The following is a 16,413-nucleotide window of genomic DNA, read 5'->3' as shown; positions in this document are numbered from 1 at the left end:
GGACAGGAGGGGAAGCTTATGAGATATGGCTCACGTCACTTGGTTTTCTCAGCCTGGAGAAGAAGAGACTTGGGGGAGACCTCATTGCAGTTTTCAACATTCTCACAAGGGGAAACGGAGAAGCAAATGCCAATCACTTCACTCTCATGACCAGTGACAGGACTCAAGAAAAAGGCATGGAGCTGAGTCAGGGAGGTTTAGGTTGGGTATCAGGGAAAGGTTTTTCACCCAAAGAGTGGTTGAGCACTGGAGGAGGCTCCCCAGGATAGTGGTCACAGCGCCAAGCACCTGTTTGAGTTCAAGAAGAGTTTGGACAATGCTCTCAGGCACATCATGGGATCCTTGGCATGTCCTGCGCAGTCGGACTTGATGACTGTGATGGGTCTCTTCCAATTGAGCATATGCTATTATTCTATCATTCTGATACATGGCGGGACTTTGGACCACAGCACAGAGTTGCTGTACCCAGATAGATGAAGTTTTCTTTACTAATTTTGCCCCTGGAAACAAGGTTTCTAGGATTTTCAATTTCTTTGTCTGTCATCAGAAAAATCCTCTCTTGCCTCCTATCCCTTGTGGTTTTTTTAAGCATTCAACAAAGTACTTGCCTGAAGAGCTGAGTGTTGACAGGTGAGGAGGATACCTGAATGCACTCAGGGAAATTTTAACTGAGGTTTTATATACATACACGAAGAGACTCTCTGGGACATAGGCAATTGTGCTCCAGAGGACTAGGGCTGTTTGGGCAAGAAGGCTTGCCTCTGAGGTTTAGCATGCAAACAAAATGGGTAAAACTAGCCAATTTCTTTTGAAGTAGCTGCATATTGCATAGACACTGGATTAACTCTTGACAATCTGTTGGAAACGAGTAGTAGTCTCATTAATTGCCACAAACAACTTACATGCACCAATTTTTTTTTATTATTATTTTTTTTAATTACAGGCAAATTCATTAATTCATATTCCCTAGAGCCTATCCTCTTGTCTCTTTCCACCCAGGTGCGTTTCTGCCTCTTCCAGGTTCCTGGTATCAGAGTCACTCTTCATGGTTCTGTCACTATTTCAACCAGTTCATGAAATAATCTGAGATTTTTAAAGGTCATCAAAGGCCTTGAAACACATTTCTCTAAGCACTCTATCTTTGCCAAATATTCTTACCTTGCTCTTGTTTAACTGCCCGAGTGAGTGTCGGCACAGGCAGGCAGCAGGCAGGACAATCACAAACCCATGGCTAAACCCCAAAGAGTAACTTATTTCCTTTCCCTTGCTGACTGGGCGATCCCTTGGCAGAGGCACACGAGACACAGGCACCATTAAACTGGGTTCATGCCAGAGAATCACCGGAGTGTTCACACCGGTTTAGTAAGGGTTATTCCCAACTTCCTGAATACAATCCTCCTCCACAGGCAGTCATCTACTTTTAACCCATTCCTCCCAACACAGTCGCCAGCTGGCGGTTCCAATTATCACGTTGCTTTTTGCCCACCTAACTCCAACAGAGCAGGAGGAACACACACAGTTCTGTTAAAACATATCGTGGCATATCTGAATAGAATGTGGGAGGTATTGAAGAAAGGGCTGTATGAGAGTAGGGCAACTGTATGGACTTCATATCAGGTACCAGGAATGTTTGTGTACTAAGCAGTTTTATTTTATTCTTCAATAAACTGTACAGAACTTGCTTAGTGATGTCCTTGTCGTGCTCCGTGTAGTGGATTCTCAGGAGGAGCGGGTATTGCAGCGCTGATCCATTCCCAGAAGCACGGGAGAGGTGTGGGAGACCCGGCTGCAAAGGTGGCAAAACAAGCCAAAACTATTCGAATGGCTCCCTGTTTTGTCTCATGCACAGAGAGCTCTCTAGGAAGACCTGAAGCCACATCCCAGCATCAACCTCCCAGCTTTTTGTAATCACCCTCCTGCTGCATTCCCTGCAGCCCGAGCCGGCTCGAAGCCGGCTGTGACCCGGGAGTACCGAACGAGCCTGGAGCGGCTCCGTCCCGCCGGGGCCCGCCGCCCCCGCACGCCCAGGGTGCGCGGCCCGGAAGCGGAAGCGCGCGGCACCTCGGTGGCGGCGATGCCGCTCGCGTGGGCCCAGTGGCGTCTTTCCGGTTCCGCCGGAGCGGCGCGGGCGGCGAGAGACGGGTCCCGGGTCCCTCCACGGCGCCGAGGGCGGCGCAGACCCGCCCGGCCCATGGACCGGCACAAAGTGAAGCGGCAGCGTCTGGACCGGATCTGCGAAGGTAAGGCGGGGCGGGCGCCCCTCGGCAGCGGCGGCGGCAGCGGCACCTGCCCTGTACCGCGGGGACCCGACGCAGCCGCTGCTCGCCTGTGGGACAGAGCGTCCGCCCGGCCGGAGGCCAGCACGGCCCCGCCGCCCGCCGAGGCGCTGCCTCCAGCCTTCTGGAAAGGAGCGAATGCTAGTGACTGTCGGAGGCTCTGTGGATGTACAAGTTCTGCTCACTTAAGGGGGAAATATTATCTGGGCGTGCTGGGATGGAGGCGGGGCAGATCACTGGGGAGGAGGTGTGAAGCGACTTTGTCATTCGGTTCAAGAGCCTGGAATAAGATGGCATGCTGCAGAGTAGATCACCTCTAATATATTATTATTGATAATACGTGCTTTATATTCCTTCATCTAAGTGGTGGCAGGGGTGGTTGTGGGTTTTTTCCCAACGTCTTCCCTGCGTTTGTTTTCTGTTTGTGTCTTTTGCTTTGCCTAATCTATTCCTAAATACTGTTAGCAACTTATTGGAGTAGCAGATGAGGCTCCCAGGATTCTTGTCTTTCATGTAATCACTCCAGCTGACTTTCTGAATAGGCATACGGCCTCCTATTGTGAATGGCCCAATGCCAGCACGGCCACTGGTTGCACTCCTGGATGGACGAGATTGTACTGTGGAGATGCCCATCTTGAAGGATGTTGCTACAGTGGCATTTTGTGATGCTCAGTCAACTCAGGAAATCCATGAAAAGGTAGGCAAGAAGATGTGCAAGATTCAGAAGTAGAGCTTTGCCTCTTAGGTAACCAAACTAGATATTGATTTGGACTGGTTTTTATTATAGGTGCTGAATGAGGCAGTAGGAGCTCTGATGTATCACACCATTACCCTTTCTCGTCAGGATCTGGAGAAATTCAAAGCCCTCAGGGTCATTGTGCGTATCGGCAGTGGCTATGACAATGTCGACATCAAATCCGCTGCAGAATTAGGTATGATAACACCATTAGGTGCCTGTTGTGATCAGAACTGAGTGTGAAATGAAACACTGAATGTGTTTTTGTGCTTTATAGCTGAGTGCATTTAAAAACTTCTATGTACAAAGATTTGGAGCTGCTCAGTATCAGGTATCTTTAGGAAGCTGACCAATAGAGGGGCTGGTAGATGGCTTAAAGATTCTCAGTTTTCAGATTGCTCTGCTATAGATGTTGGTATCTGTTGTAGTTTAGGATTCAGGAACCTGAATATGGTGTATAGGTAAGTTTTGGTAAGGTGACTTTGGTCTTTTTGTGACCCCTGAGTGAAGTGATGTCTGAAAGCCACCTGCAAATGCTGATGCAGGATAAACTCACTGTAAATGCTTCATGAGTTTTCTTCTTAATTTTGTATATGCAAGTAGGTTCTGATACAAAACTTTATTAGTTATACCTTTAGAACCCTAGGCATGTGAAAAGTGTCTGGATCAGGTAACAGAAAGGTGCTATTTATTAAACAGATGGCAGTGAGACTTCTGGACCTTTTAGTCTCATAGGTGAAATGCATGACTTAAGTACCCTTCCCCTTCTTTTTTAAGTTTTACAAGTTTTTTGGGCTAGTGCTTGAATTAGGTCAAAAAGAGCCTTTTTGTTTGGATGATTCAAAGGAATAGTCTCAAGACTTCCTGTCAAGGTCCTTGGCTTTCATCCAGCCTTTAAATATTTGTGCTGAGCTTGGAACCTAACCTAGTCTTATGTTTCTCTGCATAAGGTCACCATCCATATCTTTGATTCATTCAGATTCAAAGATTTCTGTGTTCCCCCACTGCACACTCATTAAACCAAAGTGAAACGAGACAAAGTTTGGGATTGTCTGTGGCCTTTGCTCTCCTAATTCTTATGAGAAAGCACACTCTGAGTTTAGCCAAATGTCTCCTCTGACTAGGCTTACGAAACCTTGATGTCTTCAACCATTGCCTAGAGTTTATTTCCAGTTTTTAGCTAGGTGCTGGACTTTTGAGGTAGAACAGTTGCCTTGGTTTGGCAAGTGACTAGGGTTGTGTTTGGGAAGAGACCATTTTTCCATCTAATTATTTTTATTTCTTGTCTGGTTTGTTGAACAAGGGATAGCAGGAATGAAATGGTATGTGTCCTGCCTCCCCCTTCCTATTTTTTTTTTTTCAAAGACTGCTTAGGATTTACCAGATTTTGATACGGTGTTCCATCTCTGCCTTTTCTGCTTCTAGGACTTGGACTCTATTTGCGTTACTAATTTATTTACCTGATAGTTGTAGCCGTAGGTTTTATGGTCCTGTTATTCTAGAGTGGGAGTGTTACGTGTTGATATTTTTAAGCTTGACTTCAAATGGATTTTAAGAAGCTCCTGGGCTTCTGTCTGCATTTAATGAGTTAGTTACTTATTGTTGCTCCTGAGGAGACTGATGCTTGCAGTGAGCATCTGGACCTTGAGTCATGAAGAGCTCAGCCATCTGTCTCAATTCTTCTACAGTCTGCTTGTTAATTTGTCAGGAGTATCTGTGGAAGGAGTGCATCTTTTTGAATGCAGATCTCTTAAAAGAGTCAGTTGCTTCTATCATTTGTATGGTCTGGTTTTCTCATTTCAGCTTGTTTGTTTGCTTTTCTGTTGTGTGTCAATCAAATAGATATTTATTTATAAGGAAGGAATGGTATTTCATGGGGGATTTAGAAGATGGCTGGTCACATCTGTGTTATTGTAGAATGAGGTTCTGAAATGAATTCTGTGTTTCTTGAGTTCTGGAATACTGAATTATCTTTCAGCATTAGTGCTTAAAGAGCTTTATGTTGGTTTAGAATTGTGATGCTAAAAATCTTGTATGACCTCTATGGCTTTGTAGGCATTGCAGTTTGCAACATCCCTTCCTCCTCAGTAGAGGAGACTGCTGACTCTACCCTCTGCCACATCTTGAACCTCTATCGCCGTGTTACTTGGCTACATCAGGCTCTGCGGGAAGGGAATCGAGCCTCAAGTGTCGAACAGATTCGAGAGGTGGCTGGAGGTGCTGTGCGTATCCGTGGGGAGACTTTGGGCATCATTGGACTGGGTAAGTGATGGGAATTGTTAGACTGAAAAGAACTGTGAATGTTTTTGGGAAGCTAAGAATCACATACTGAGAAAAGTGATAATTCTACAACTGTTCTTTGTGAAACACATTGACTCCTAAGGAATGCTAGTGCCCTATTCTGGATATCTTCAAGAGTTGGGTGTATGTCAGGGGATTGGGTATTCTTTTTTCGATTTCAAATGGTTAGAAGAATTGGAACATTCATACAGCTCTTCTCAGTGACTGTTTCCCTCTGTGCTAGGTTCTGTATCAGTAACAAAGCTGCCTGAAAGGTGGCTACCAATTCCTTCACCAGGTTCTTGTAGCCAGATTATTTTCTCTGACTCAGAGTCTAGATTTGGTTTGAAAACAGAACAGCTTCTTGACTAAGCTTTGGCTATTGCATGGGGAAGAACTAGAATTAGCTACATAGGAGCAGCACTGAATAGCCTCCTCTGGATCCCTGTGGCAATCCTAGGGGTTTCCAGGGCTGCAATATCTTGGGCCCTGGCAGTAAACATCAGTGTAGGCTCCCAGTCTACCCCAGTATCTTGTCTTTAAAGTTTGTTTTACCTTTCCTTGATGATTGTGGGTTTTCTTTTGTGAAGGCCGAGTTGGACAGGCAGTGGCTCTGCGAGCCAAGTCCTTTGGCTTCAACGTGATTTTCTATGATCCCTATCTGCCGGATGGAGTGGAGCGATCCTTGGGTTTACAACGAGTAGGAACCCTGCAGGATCTACTAATGCACAGCGATTGCATCACATTGCACTGCAGCCTGAATGAACATAACCATCACCTCATCAATGACTTCACTATTAAACAGGTGCAGCAGGAGCTTGATTTCCCCCACAGAGCACTGTGGAAATGAATGCAAACCGAAACTGCTGCTTTCACAGAGGCTGAGAGCGTGTGAATCCTGCTGCCTCTGTTGTGTGCCTCCTGCTGCCTTTGGAGGCTGGGAGCGTGTGGATCCGGGTGCCTGTGCTTTGTGCTGTACAGAATTTTATGTTAAGAGAAGAATAGGGTTGCAAAGTAGTTTCCTTTATAATTAATATTTTAGGTGATTCCATAATTCCGAATTATCTTTAAAATAATTTAGTGCACTGGTTAGAGCTAGATGTAGTGTGGCTGGGACTGTGTACGTTGTTTTACACAGAACTGCCAAAGCCTCTCTTGCCCAAGCCCACTGCAAAGCCAGTCTCGGGCTAAACTCCACTAGTCTATGAATGCTTTCCAGTGCTTTCATGAGAGACATTTTGACATTGTAGTCCAGTTTTGTATAGCTAGATACTGATTTCATTATTCCTGTCCTCTTTTTTTTTTTTCTTTTTTTTTTTCTTTTTTAATGTACTAGGATGAATATGGAGTGCAGAACTTGAGTGTTCCACTTTTGCCCTTGTTGTCTTGTGGTTTTATTTGTTGATTTTTAAAGGAAATTTCTCAAGCATTGCTTGCAGGCATTTCCCCTGTGGTAAGCTTTGCAGTGAAAGCACTCCTAGTTCCTCCAGGCCTCATCTAATCACTGCAGACCTCTGCTCATTTCCAGTAGACTTCCCAAGATTCACTTAGCTTCCATGAAAAGTCTCATTCTCATTGCACATACTATTTTTCTTCTTTCAGATGCGTCAGGGCTGCTTCTTAGTGAACACAGCCCGGGGAGGGCTGGTAGATGAGAAAGCCTTAGCACAAGCCTTGAAAGAGGGGAGAATCAGAGGAACAGCATTGGATGTGCATGAGTCTGAGCCTTTCAGGTAATGTACCTGCATGCCTGCTGCTGTCTGGTGGTTCACCTAAACTGGATGATTCTTTTGGTGGTTTGGGTTTTGTTTGTTTGTGGTTTTGTTTGTTTTCATTTTGTTCGTTTTTGTTTTGTGGTGGTGGTGTTGTTATTTGGGTTACAGTGATGCCCAAGAAGACAGATGGGGCTATCACTTCTGGAAAAAAACCTTCTTCTTCCCCCCAGTTTCGCTCAGGGGCCATTAAAAGATGCACCCAATGTTATCTGCACCCCTCACACTGCCTGGTACAGTGAACAGGCTTCCATTGAATCCAGAGAAGATGCAGCTAAAGAAATCCGCAGAGCTATTACAGGTAATGAAGAAGATTTGCAGCTGCTGCTGAATTAGTGTTTTTCTGTTATTTCACTGCAAGGATTATGCTGATTGATTGGAAAACTTAGACTCATTAACTAGTTTCTGGAACTGGAGTGTAAGTTGATAATTGTATCTTTGTCTTCTGAGAATTCTTGTATCTAATGCCACAGTGGCTTTTTTCCTGGGAAAGCCTTTTAACCTAGGTCTTCCAAATCCTTTGCAGTAATTCCTTTGACAGTTTTACTCTGTGCTTTTTTCCTTGAGTAGTACCTGTTGTCTCTTGAAAAAGGTGAGGCTTGGCAGTTGCAGTTTGTGGCAATAATTTTCACACGATCATAGAAGTGGGAAGAAAATATCAGTTTCTTGCCATCCCCAGACATCAGATGCTTAGGAAGAGTCTCCTATACCCAGTGTTGTCCTGTGGAGGTGGATGAAAAGATTTTGCACTTTTTCTTTCTCCTTTTCTTTGTAAATGCTGCAAGGGACAATTCTCTCCTACCTGTTTTCTGTTTTTTGTCATTCTTTGTGCCCTTGCAGGTCACATACCTGATGCTTTGAGAAACTGTGTTAATAAGGAGTACTTGCTGTTAGCAGCTCAGTGGTCTAATATTGATCCTGCAACTGTCCACCCAGAACTCAACGGAGCTGCAGCTTACAGGTGAGATACATAGGTTATCCAAGCATATCTTCCTGCTGAAATAGGCCAGGGGTTTGAGAACTGCTTGTACCTGCAAACAGGTATGTCTCTGTTCTTACGTACTCTGTATGAGCTCTTTCCCAAAACTTAACAGCAGCACTTCTAAAGCTGTGCGAGTATTTAACGTGTACTTGGTCATATTTAGTTCCAGCTGCATACTGGTCAGCATTTCCAAATCCTCAGAGGACATGCCCAGGAGATACTTAATATAAGAAAGCCTGCTGAATGCCTCAAAAAATGACTGCAACTCTACAATTGTGCATATCATTAGGGCTATATAAAGAAAGCACCATTTTTATGTGTAGCCCAGATATGGACTATTCCTGAGACATTGTCCAGTGGATTTGTTCAGTAGTCTAAACAGAGTGTATTTATTTGTTACAAACCTGCTAAGTGATTGTGGGTAGGTTGCTTCCCTTCTATTTGTCTTCCATCTGCAAATTAGGAAATATATTTTCTTTCCTTCTATGACAGCTCTACAGAAGTTGAGATGTATTTATGGAGAGGGCATATGGAAGCAGAATGGAAGTGATGGAAGAATAGTTCATTAGCAATTCATGACTGTCACTCTCCTATTTTTCGTCTTGCATTTAGCTGTTTTGTTAGTTCAGCTTCTTACTTTTTCTGTCCTGGAGCCCAGTGAAGGATAACTGCAGCTTACTCCCCTCCTGCTGATGGGGAGAGAATTCCTAGCCCTCCAGGTGCCTTCATAGAGTGCCTCACGATATTTTCAACTGGAGGTAAATTTTGTATCTGTTTTCAAATGCTTAGTGTGTGACCTTGGACTGTCTGGGTCTGTCTGCAAACAGGTTTCATTTGGCATTAGGGTACCACTGTTGCTCGTCAGCTCTGGAGACTTTTCCTTTCTTCTATCTCAGAGTGTTTCTGTTAGAAAGAGGGATTTGTTTTCAGCACGTCTGAGGGCGTTGCTCCTTTTCCTTTGAATAACTCTGTTGGACAAGCTTGTAATTTCTATGTTTTTGTTGGTTTTAGGTTTCCTCCAGGAGTAGTGGGAGTAGCCAACCCTGGGCTACCAGAACCACCAGTAGTGGAAGGGATTGTAGCTCATGGGATCCCTCCTGTTTCTCACTCTGCACCACGTACCCCTTCCCCAGGAGAGACAAGCAAACTGGATGCAGACAGAGAGATTCCTGCTGACCAATAGCAGCATGTTTCTCTCCTCTCCTTTGGCAGCAGAAAAAAGTAGGAGGGCATCTCCTCCTAGGACCTTCTTTAACACCCTACAGATACTGTTTCCTGTTCACATGCAACAGGAGAACACATTTCATTGGGACAGACTTTAGCTCTTGCCTTTATTTTGTAACCTTTTAGTTATAATTTCTTAATGAACTGTCTCCTTCTCTGGGGCATGACAGCAGTGACCTTGCCTCCCCTTGGCTTATGAATCAGTTCTCCCATGTATCTGACAGTTGTCTGGGACAGGGAATTGTCTTTGTGAGATTGAAAATGGAAGTGAAGCCACCTGATCGGGGATGGTCCTTGGTGTTTCAAACTTAAATGCACACTTTTCAGCTGTGACTTTTAGCGTAAATTTAATTTGGGTGAACCTCTTTTAAGTGTAGCCATGGGGAATATTAGAAAAAATATTAGTGAATTGGAGAAGTTGTAACTATTGTCTTTGTTATGCCCTTGGTAGAAGGCAGCCAGGCTAAGCTCTGTGTGTTATTTTGCTTGTTTTAATTAATGTTTCCTGTGAGAACAGGCATAGTGCAGGCACTGTTAGTTCTTGACCATACAAAGTTTTCTCTATGCAGTTGTAGGCCTGAAGTTAAAAGTAACAGTGTCAAAGCCAGCCTTTAAAATAGTTTGGAAGGGGTTAAAATGTCATCAGATGTATTTTGGTGGCCACCATGTTGGTGAGGCTTCAGAATTGTTCACCCTGGAGTCTAAAACTTGGAGAATGTAAGAAAATGCAGAAATAGGAAAAGCATGCACTGAGAGACAGCAAGTAGCAATAATGTGCAGCTGCAGTTGCTGGTTCCTCACACATAAGTACCTCATAGTCTATGGCAGTGTTTATCCACAAAGGATCCATCACACTAGAATTCTAAGCTTTAAGATAGATTTTTTTTTTTTTCTTTTTGCATAATTGCATCAGCTAGAAGTAACATCTCACTTGTTTGTGCTGGTGGAGAAGGCAGCTTTTAACAGTCAGGAAAAAGTTTTTCACTCAGAAGGTGGCTGAGCACTGGAATAGAATCCCCAGGGAGGCTGGTGCAGCAACAAGCCTATCTTGTAAAATGTTTGGACAATGCTTTAGGGTACATGGTGGGATTCTTGGGGTGTCCTGTGCAAGGCCAGGAGTTGGACTCCATGATCCTGATGGGTCCCTTCCAACACAGCATATTCTGTGATTCTATGATATTGTGATATATTGCATCTCTGTGGCAGGGCAGGGCAGCAGGGCAACACAAGACAGCAGTTTGTTTTACATGAATAAGCTTTGTGATACTAACAGGGGAATTAATACACTCAGTTTTTCACCTGCAGCCAAGGCAGGATTGTTGCTGGCAAGTCTTCTCCATTTCACAAATGACTGAATATGAATCGCTTCTTTGAGGGGTGTGGAGTCTTCAGCAAAAGAGGTTCCACATGAGAAGATTTTTCTTTAATTCCACGACTTCCTTTAATTTCATCTTGTTACACTTCAGTTATAGCCTTTCCATGCACAAGATGTAACAATATCTGATTGATTGTTCATGTTGTTTGGATATATTAAAGTAGGTGCTATATGGGAGGCATACCCTATGTGTGGGTTTCTCTGCCTCCCTTGATTATTCTCTCTGTTGTGTGTCCGTGACTGGAAGCTGAACAGACGGGAACAGACTGGAAAAACAACTTAAAGTACGGACAAAGTCCTCTGTTTAGGCTGTTTAGTTTAGGAAGGTAAGGAAAGCTTTCAGAATAAGTAAGTTCTCAGATTTTTTTTCCTGGTTTAAAATTTTTCTCCAATACTGCCTTCTCTGTAGTGACTTACTACTAATACAGTGATTCATTTCTTTCTCCTCCCCTTCTCCACTCCCCACAGCAATTCAAGAAAGGAAGATAGTCAAGAAGTAAACTTCAGGTGTTTTCTTACAAATTTTACACTGTAGCTGTTTAGTATTAGTGAGACGAGACTAGTTTTCTAGCGCTGAATTTCTTTTTTTGATAATATATTTGTCTCAGTGAAGTTTCTTGTCTTCTGTGTTTTTGTGGATGATTCTGATTCTACTTCAAATTCATATACCTCCTTGGCTGCTCAGGTTTAGCAGATCAGACTGAGACTGGTGGTAGGCATGAGTTACAGGAGAACTTTTTCCGAACGAAAGCCTGGAGCTCAGAAGCCCATTGATTGCAGATGTACCTAAAATAACTATCAGCACTTTCCTGAATTCTCTGATCTCTAGGAAATTCAGATTTCACAAGCTGCTGGCTCAGAAAGATCTTCTGATGGGCAAGTGTGGAAAAGTTTTCAGAGAGCTCATCTTCTATTACCACATTAGGGAAGCAGTCTGTCTCTTTATTTGCTGCTGAAAATTCCTGCCCGGCTTAGGGGTTCAGGTATGAGATTATTTTGTGGTAAGGGGCTTCTAGTTAAGAGCTTTGAGGATCAGAGTACATTGACCTTGTCTTTTCTAGAGCACAATGCAAGATAGATTTATTTTTTTAGAAGAGGCAATTTATTTTTTTTTTTCTTCTTAACTGCAAGTATCTCTATAGACAGTCAACTGAGCAGAGGAAGAGTAGAAAGATTTAATTTGGGGGAAGCTTGAGTTTCTCAGTTCATATTTTTGGTGGCTAGATACACTAGTTACTAGTAAGCATAGGAATTAAATGACTGATGATGTAAGAAATATTCCTAGTTTTGGGTACCAAGAAGTTGAAGCTGACAGTATCGATAGTAGCTCCATTCTGTCCAACACGATGTTGGCTTGTTAATGGATATGACAGTAATTTTCCCCTTGATTAAAGCCACAGCAGAAAATGTTGAGGTAAAAATGAACAGGATCTTGTCCTCAAAGAAAGACTGTCTTTGCATTTATAGGATTACTCTGCTTGTGTGCCGTTTGTACCTCTGCTGACAGCCTGAACCTATTATCACCAGACAAAGGCTGTTCTGAACAGATAACTCAAAGAAAAATTTACCAGTACTAAAGCATCCTGAGGTCTTCTTTCCCCGAGTGCCAAGTGCTTTCTTAGCACTCTTTGTTGTGTGATAACTTGCAGCTCCCCCTCCCAAGCTTAGTGCAGTATATAGAAGTGGAATGACTTTTTTTTTAATGCCTTCCTTCAGAACTAGTGCAGAGCTTTAATCCCAGAAGAGCAGAAGTCTCCCAGGGTGAGGCAGGAGTTCCCTAGCCACACTAATCTGCTTACAGGAGGTGCTCACACTATCCCAAGGTACATTCTATTTGTCACTGCTGGGTCACTGCTGCTGACCAGCTTTTTTTATAGAGGACTCAGAGTTTCAGAAATATATTTTTGTAGACAATGATTAAACTGTGAAACATTGAAATAAAGCATGTAAACAAAAACAGTACTGTCCTCTGTACAGATGTTTTCCTAACTTTAGTTCTCTTCTGGCTCATTAGAAAATGTTTGATTACTTCTTGGATATATTTTAATAAAGTTCTCCAAAGAACATGGCTGCTGTCTATGGAAGGGGGTAGCCTTAGATACAGTATTGAAAGGAAGGGTTGAAAACTTGTACAGGTGAGTGTCTGCATCAGTCCCACTTTTCTCAAATTATGTGAATTCCACAAAATCAGTCCCTGGATCAGCCACTCTGGCAAATAACTTTCTTGGTATGCTGTAGCATTGACCATCAGTCAAGGCTGTGGAGGTGGCAGTCTGGAGAAGAGGCCATCTTCAGTGCTTAAGGGACACCTTTGTATGTAGGCTGGTGGTTACTTACCTGATTTCTCACAAGCTGAAATTGTGATGTCTGGTTTTGCAGCCATGTAAGTATGTAGCTTAACAGCAGTAGCTGTCTTTACCCTTTCACAGTAGAATGGTATTTGAAATTAACACACAGCTCATTAAACTAATTTTTCTAACTTGGAATAGAGGTTGGTGCAACAGAATTAGCATAGAAAAGTTGTTAGGTATTTCATAAATTGAATTTAATCCATGCCTTATAGCCTATGCTGTCTGGATCAATCATTAATGACACTTAGGAAGCCCCTAGTGCTGGTGGATTCTGTCACTGTTGGCCCACTTGGTGCTGTATGCCATTGGAATATCCAGCACCATGCTTGGGAGATAGGAAATGCTGGTCTGCTTTATCACGGCAATGGGAGTCTGAGCTGGTGGAGTGGGAAGGGACATAGGAACACTTGGAATCTTTCATATGGTGGTACTATTTCTGGTGTGCAGCTGATGATCCTACTGTTTCAGTAAAGAAGACATGAGGGCAAAGACTGATCTTCAAAGAATGTAGTACTGATCTTGGATTTACCATGGCACTTACTTAGATGCAAGACATAATGGCTCTGCTACCATTCAGTAATGTTTCATGTATGTACTGTACTTAAAAAAAAGGGCAGAGGGGAGTTAGTAAATCTAGTGGTGTATAGTAAATCAAAACTCTGAGATGCTGTACAACACAGGAGGAGAACACTGAGTGCTAATGCCGCTGATATTCTGAAGTTTTGTATAGTTGTTTAACTGGTATTGGGCATTGCCTTACCTATGTTCCAGTCAGTACATTGGATCCTTCTAACTTGAAAGTAACAGAGGAAATGTCATCTGCTTAAAACAAGCGGGCACAATCATTTGAATAAATGCAAGTGAAAGCAATCAACTTGCCTTTGCTGTTGCAAATTCAGTGTCAAATGGTACTCTGCCGGAGTGAAGAAACAATACATGCAAAAGAACCTACTTCCCCAAGAGTATCCTTGTGCTGGTACGGAGCATAGTATCTGCTCCTCATTCCAGTGTATATCACTGCTGCTGTGCCTTTACTGCACAAGCAGAAACAGATATAATAACAGATATAACAGATATAAAATCACATGTAATTTTTCTAACTGGAGGATGCTTAAATATTTTGCGGTTCATGTTGAAAAGGGACAGGTTTAGGACATTGTGCTATGCTACCTGGTAACTGTTCAGATGTATTAGCCCATCATGACAGCTGAATTCATTCGCATACTGATTTTGCATCTTAATTACTTCCTAAATGCACCCCCTTTCCAAAATCTGCCTCACTGGAAAGCGGAGCACCCCGCCCCGTGCGGCTCTGCCGGTCCTCTGGGGTCGGCAGCAGTTCCTCATGCTATGTGTGGGATCCAGCCTGAGACGCAGGCACTGTTTCTTCTGTGTGTTTACCTCGAAATTTAGGTTAAAACTCCTTAATTTCTGCGATAATTCCAGGTTTTGAACTTGGCGGTCGTGAGCGATTCTGCCTAGACAAGGCGCGTGCCCGCCGAGCGCCCTCCAGCTCCGCCGCGGGGCCCGTCTCTCCAGACGGCCCCTCAGACCGTCCGGGTCCCGCCCGTCCCGCGCGGGGCGTTGTGGGGCCGGGTCGAACGCGCAGTGCACGCCGGGACGGCGGCGGGCGGCGCTCGGGCCCAGCGCGGGGCAGGAGCCTCTCGGTGCCTCGGGCAGCGGCTGCGGCCGGAGCGCTTGGGCGACGGCGGCGGCTCTGCCCGGCGGGGATGGCGGACGCGGCGGCCTCTCCCGTGGGGAAGCGGCTTCTGCTGCTGCTGGCGCCGGGCGAGGGCGAGACGGCGGGGCCGGAGCCGGGGCCTGCGCTGCCCGCACGGGCCTGGCGGAGCGGCACCGTGAGGGCCATGAGCGGAGCGGTGCCCCAGGACCTGGCGGTGAGGCCGGGGGCAGGAGTGGGGCGCACAGCACCGTGGACAGGGCCGCAGGTCGAGCCTCTTGCGAGGGCCGCGGACGGGCCGGGCTAGACTGGGGGCGGGCGGGATTCCGCTGCCGAGCTGTGCCCGCGGCCCGAGCCCTCCTGCAGCGCCGGGCCCGTCGGACGCGCTCCGGGGCTGGAAGCGGCGGGCCCAGCCTGCGACGAGTGCAAGGGCGGAGCGACCGATTTGAGGGGTCCGGCACCGCCGGTGCGGTGGTTGGAAGTAACATACATGTGAAACAGATACGTCTGGGACATTTCTGGTGCTGATGTATCTGTATGTATATAACCTCAAAGCGTTGTTTTGGGGTTTTTTGTTTTGTTTTGTTTTTCTACTGGGAAGATAGTAAATATTCTCGATCGGCGTGAATTATATATGAAAATATATTTTGAGGGCTGAGTTTTGAGTGAGGCTCATCCATTTGATTTTGTCTCCGATTTTGTTTTTAATTGTAGGAATTTGGGCTTCATGTATTTAACTGTTTAACCTTCGTTTGGTTTATTTCTATTATAGCTCAGTGAAATGCTTGGGTGGAGATCCTAAAAAGAGCTCTTGAAATGTATTGGTGGAGTTACTCTTTGCATGTGTCAGTTCTGCAGGCACTTTCTTTAAGTGCTGGCATGCTTTGCAGGGCTGTGTCTTGATTTAGTGACCCATGGTAGCAGGAATGAGGTTCTCTGCTTGTGAAGAGTTTTAGTTCCCTTTACGATTAGCTTTTTGAAAATTGGTAGTTACTATAAGTTCTTTGGGCTTGTTTGCAGAGTTCCAACTTTGAACTGTTTCCTTGGCATCTATTCTCTAATAATGCTTTCTTTGGCCATTTTCTAGAACTGCACCTATGGCTGTCAGCAGAAAGCAGTGTGCTGGGTTTGGCTTTGCAAACCTGGGGGGCCTGGCACCCTGTGTCTGCAGTTGGGAGCTGTGGTTATGTACTCTAGCTGCTGCCTAACTTTTTCAAGGAGGAGGAAAGAAAAACCTATGCAGAAAGGTTTTTTTCAAAAGGGAAATGTGTCAAATGTTTGACACTCTGGATTGTGAAAGTGTGTCAGGGCTAAGATCCAGCTGAAGAGCTGCTCTTGTAGCAGACTGCATTGGACATGTGTCATCAGTATTCTTGCATTTTCACTGATGTGTGAATTCATTACCTTCACACTGCAGTTCTCTCCCCAGTTCCTTTCATCAATAAACTTCCACTTAATACTGTTTCAGAGGTGTAGCTGTCTCTAAACAGTGTATTCTCAAAAATCTATGCAAGAACTGTAAAATGTGAACTGTGTAAAATAGTAAAGGTGGAATTTAGAATAATGTGAGACATTCAGCATTTTCATGGATTCTTCCATGCATAGTGAATGCTACTGTGACAATAATAAATACTATCTATATGATAATGATATATACTATCACTATGCTGTGATAATTCTGATATACTATCAGAGAAGACTTCTTTTTAAATTCATTCTGTCAGAAAAAGTGATGAGTT

The 16,413-nt window shown here is 44.4% G+C and overlaps 2 protein-coding genes across 5 annotated transcripts in view; both read left to right on the top strand.

Moving 5' to 3' along the window:
* Positions 1 to 2,112: 2,112 nt before the first annotated feature.
* LOC131583961 (C-terminal-binding protein 2) lies at positions 2,113 to 12,602 on the top strand. The gene is made up of 9 exons (XM_058848621.1): positions 2,113 to 2,240; positions 2,819 to 2,973; positions 3,064 to 3,208; positions 5,068 to 5,274; positions 5,883 to 6,097; positions 6,895 to 7,025; positions 7,238 to 7,365; positions 7,905 to 8,025; positions 9,058 to 12,602. The coding sequence occupies exons 1-9, from the start codon at positions 2,192 to 2,194 to the stop codon at positions 9,227 to 9,229; spliced, it is 1,323 nt and encodes a 440-aa protein (XP_058704604.1). The 5' UTR covers positions 2,113 to 2,191; the 3' UTR covers positions 9,230 to 12,602.
* Positions 12,603 to 14,623: 2,021 nt separating this feature from the next.
* Positions 14,624 to 16,413, top strand: part of KDM3B (lysine demethylase 3B) — a 48,933-nt gene continuing 47,143 nt past the window's right edge. For 2 of the 4 annotated variants that reach the window (XM_058848609.1, XM_058848608.1), the window contains exon 1: positions 14,624 to 14,891. In XM_058848609.1, the coding sequence (XP_058704592.1) occupies positions 14,727 to 14,891 (165 nt within the window). In that variant the 5' untranslated portion in view covers positions 14,624 to 14,726. Of the gene's footprint in view, positions 14,943 to 16,413 lie in introns of all 4 variants that reach the window. The other 2 variants (XM_058848607.1, XM_058848606.1) reach the window with 1 other exon arrangement.

Source organism: Poecile atricapillus, chromosome 13, assembly GCF_030490865.1.
Source record: "Poecile atricapillus isolate bPoeAtr1 chromosome 13, bPoeAtr1.hap1, whole genome shotgun sequence".
NCBI lineage: Eukaryota > Metazoa > Chordata > Aves > Passeriformes > Paridae > Poecile > Poecile atricapillus.
The sequence above is the reverse complement of the archived record's forward strand: the minus strand, read 5'-3'. Positions and strand labels throughout refer to the sequence as shown.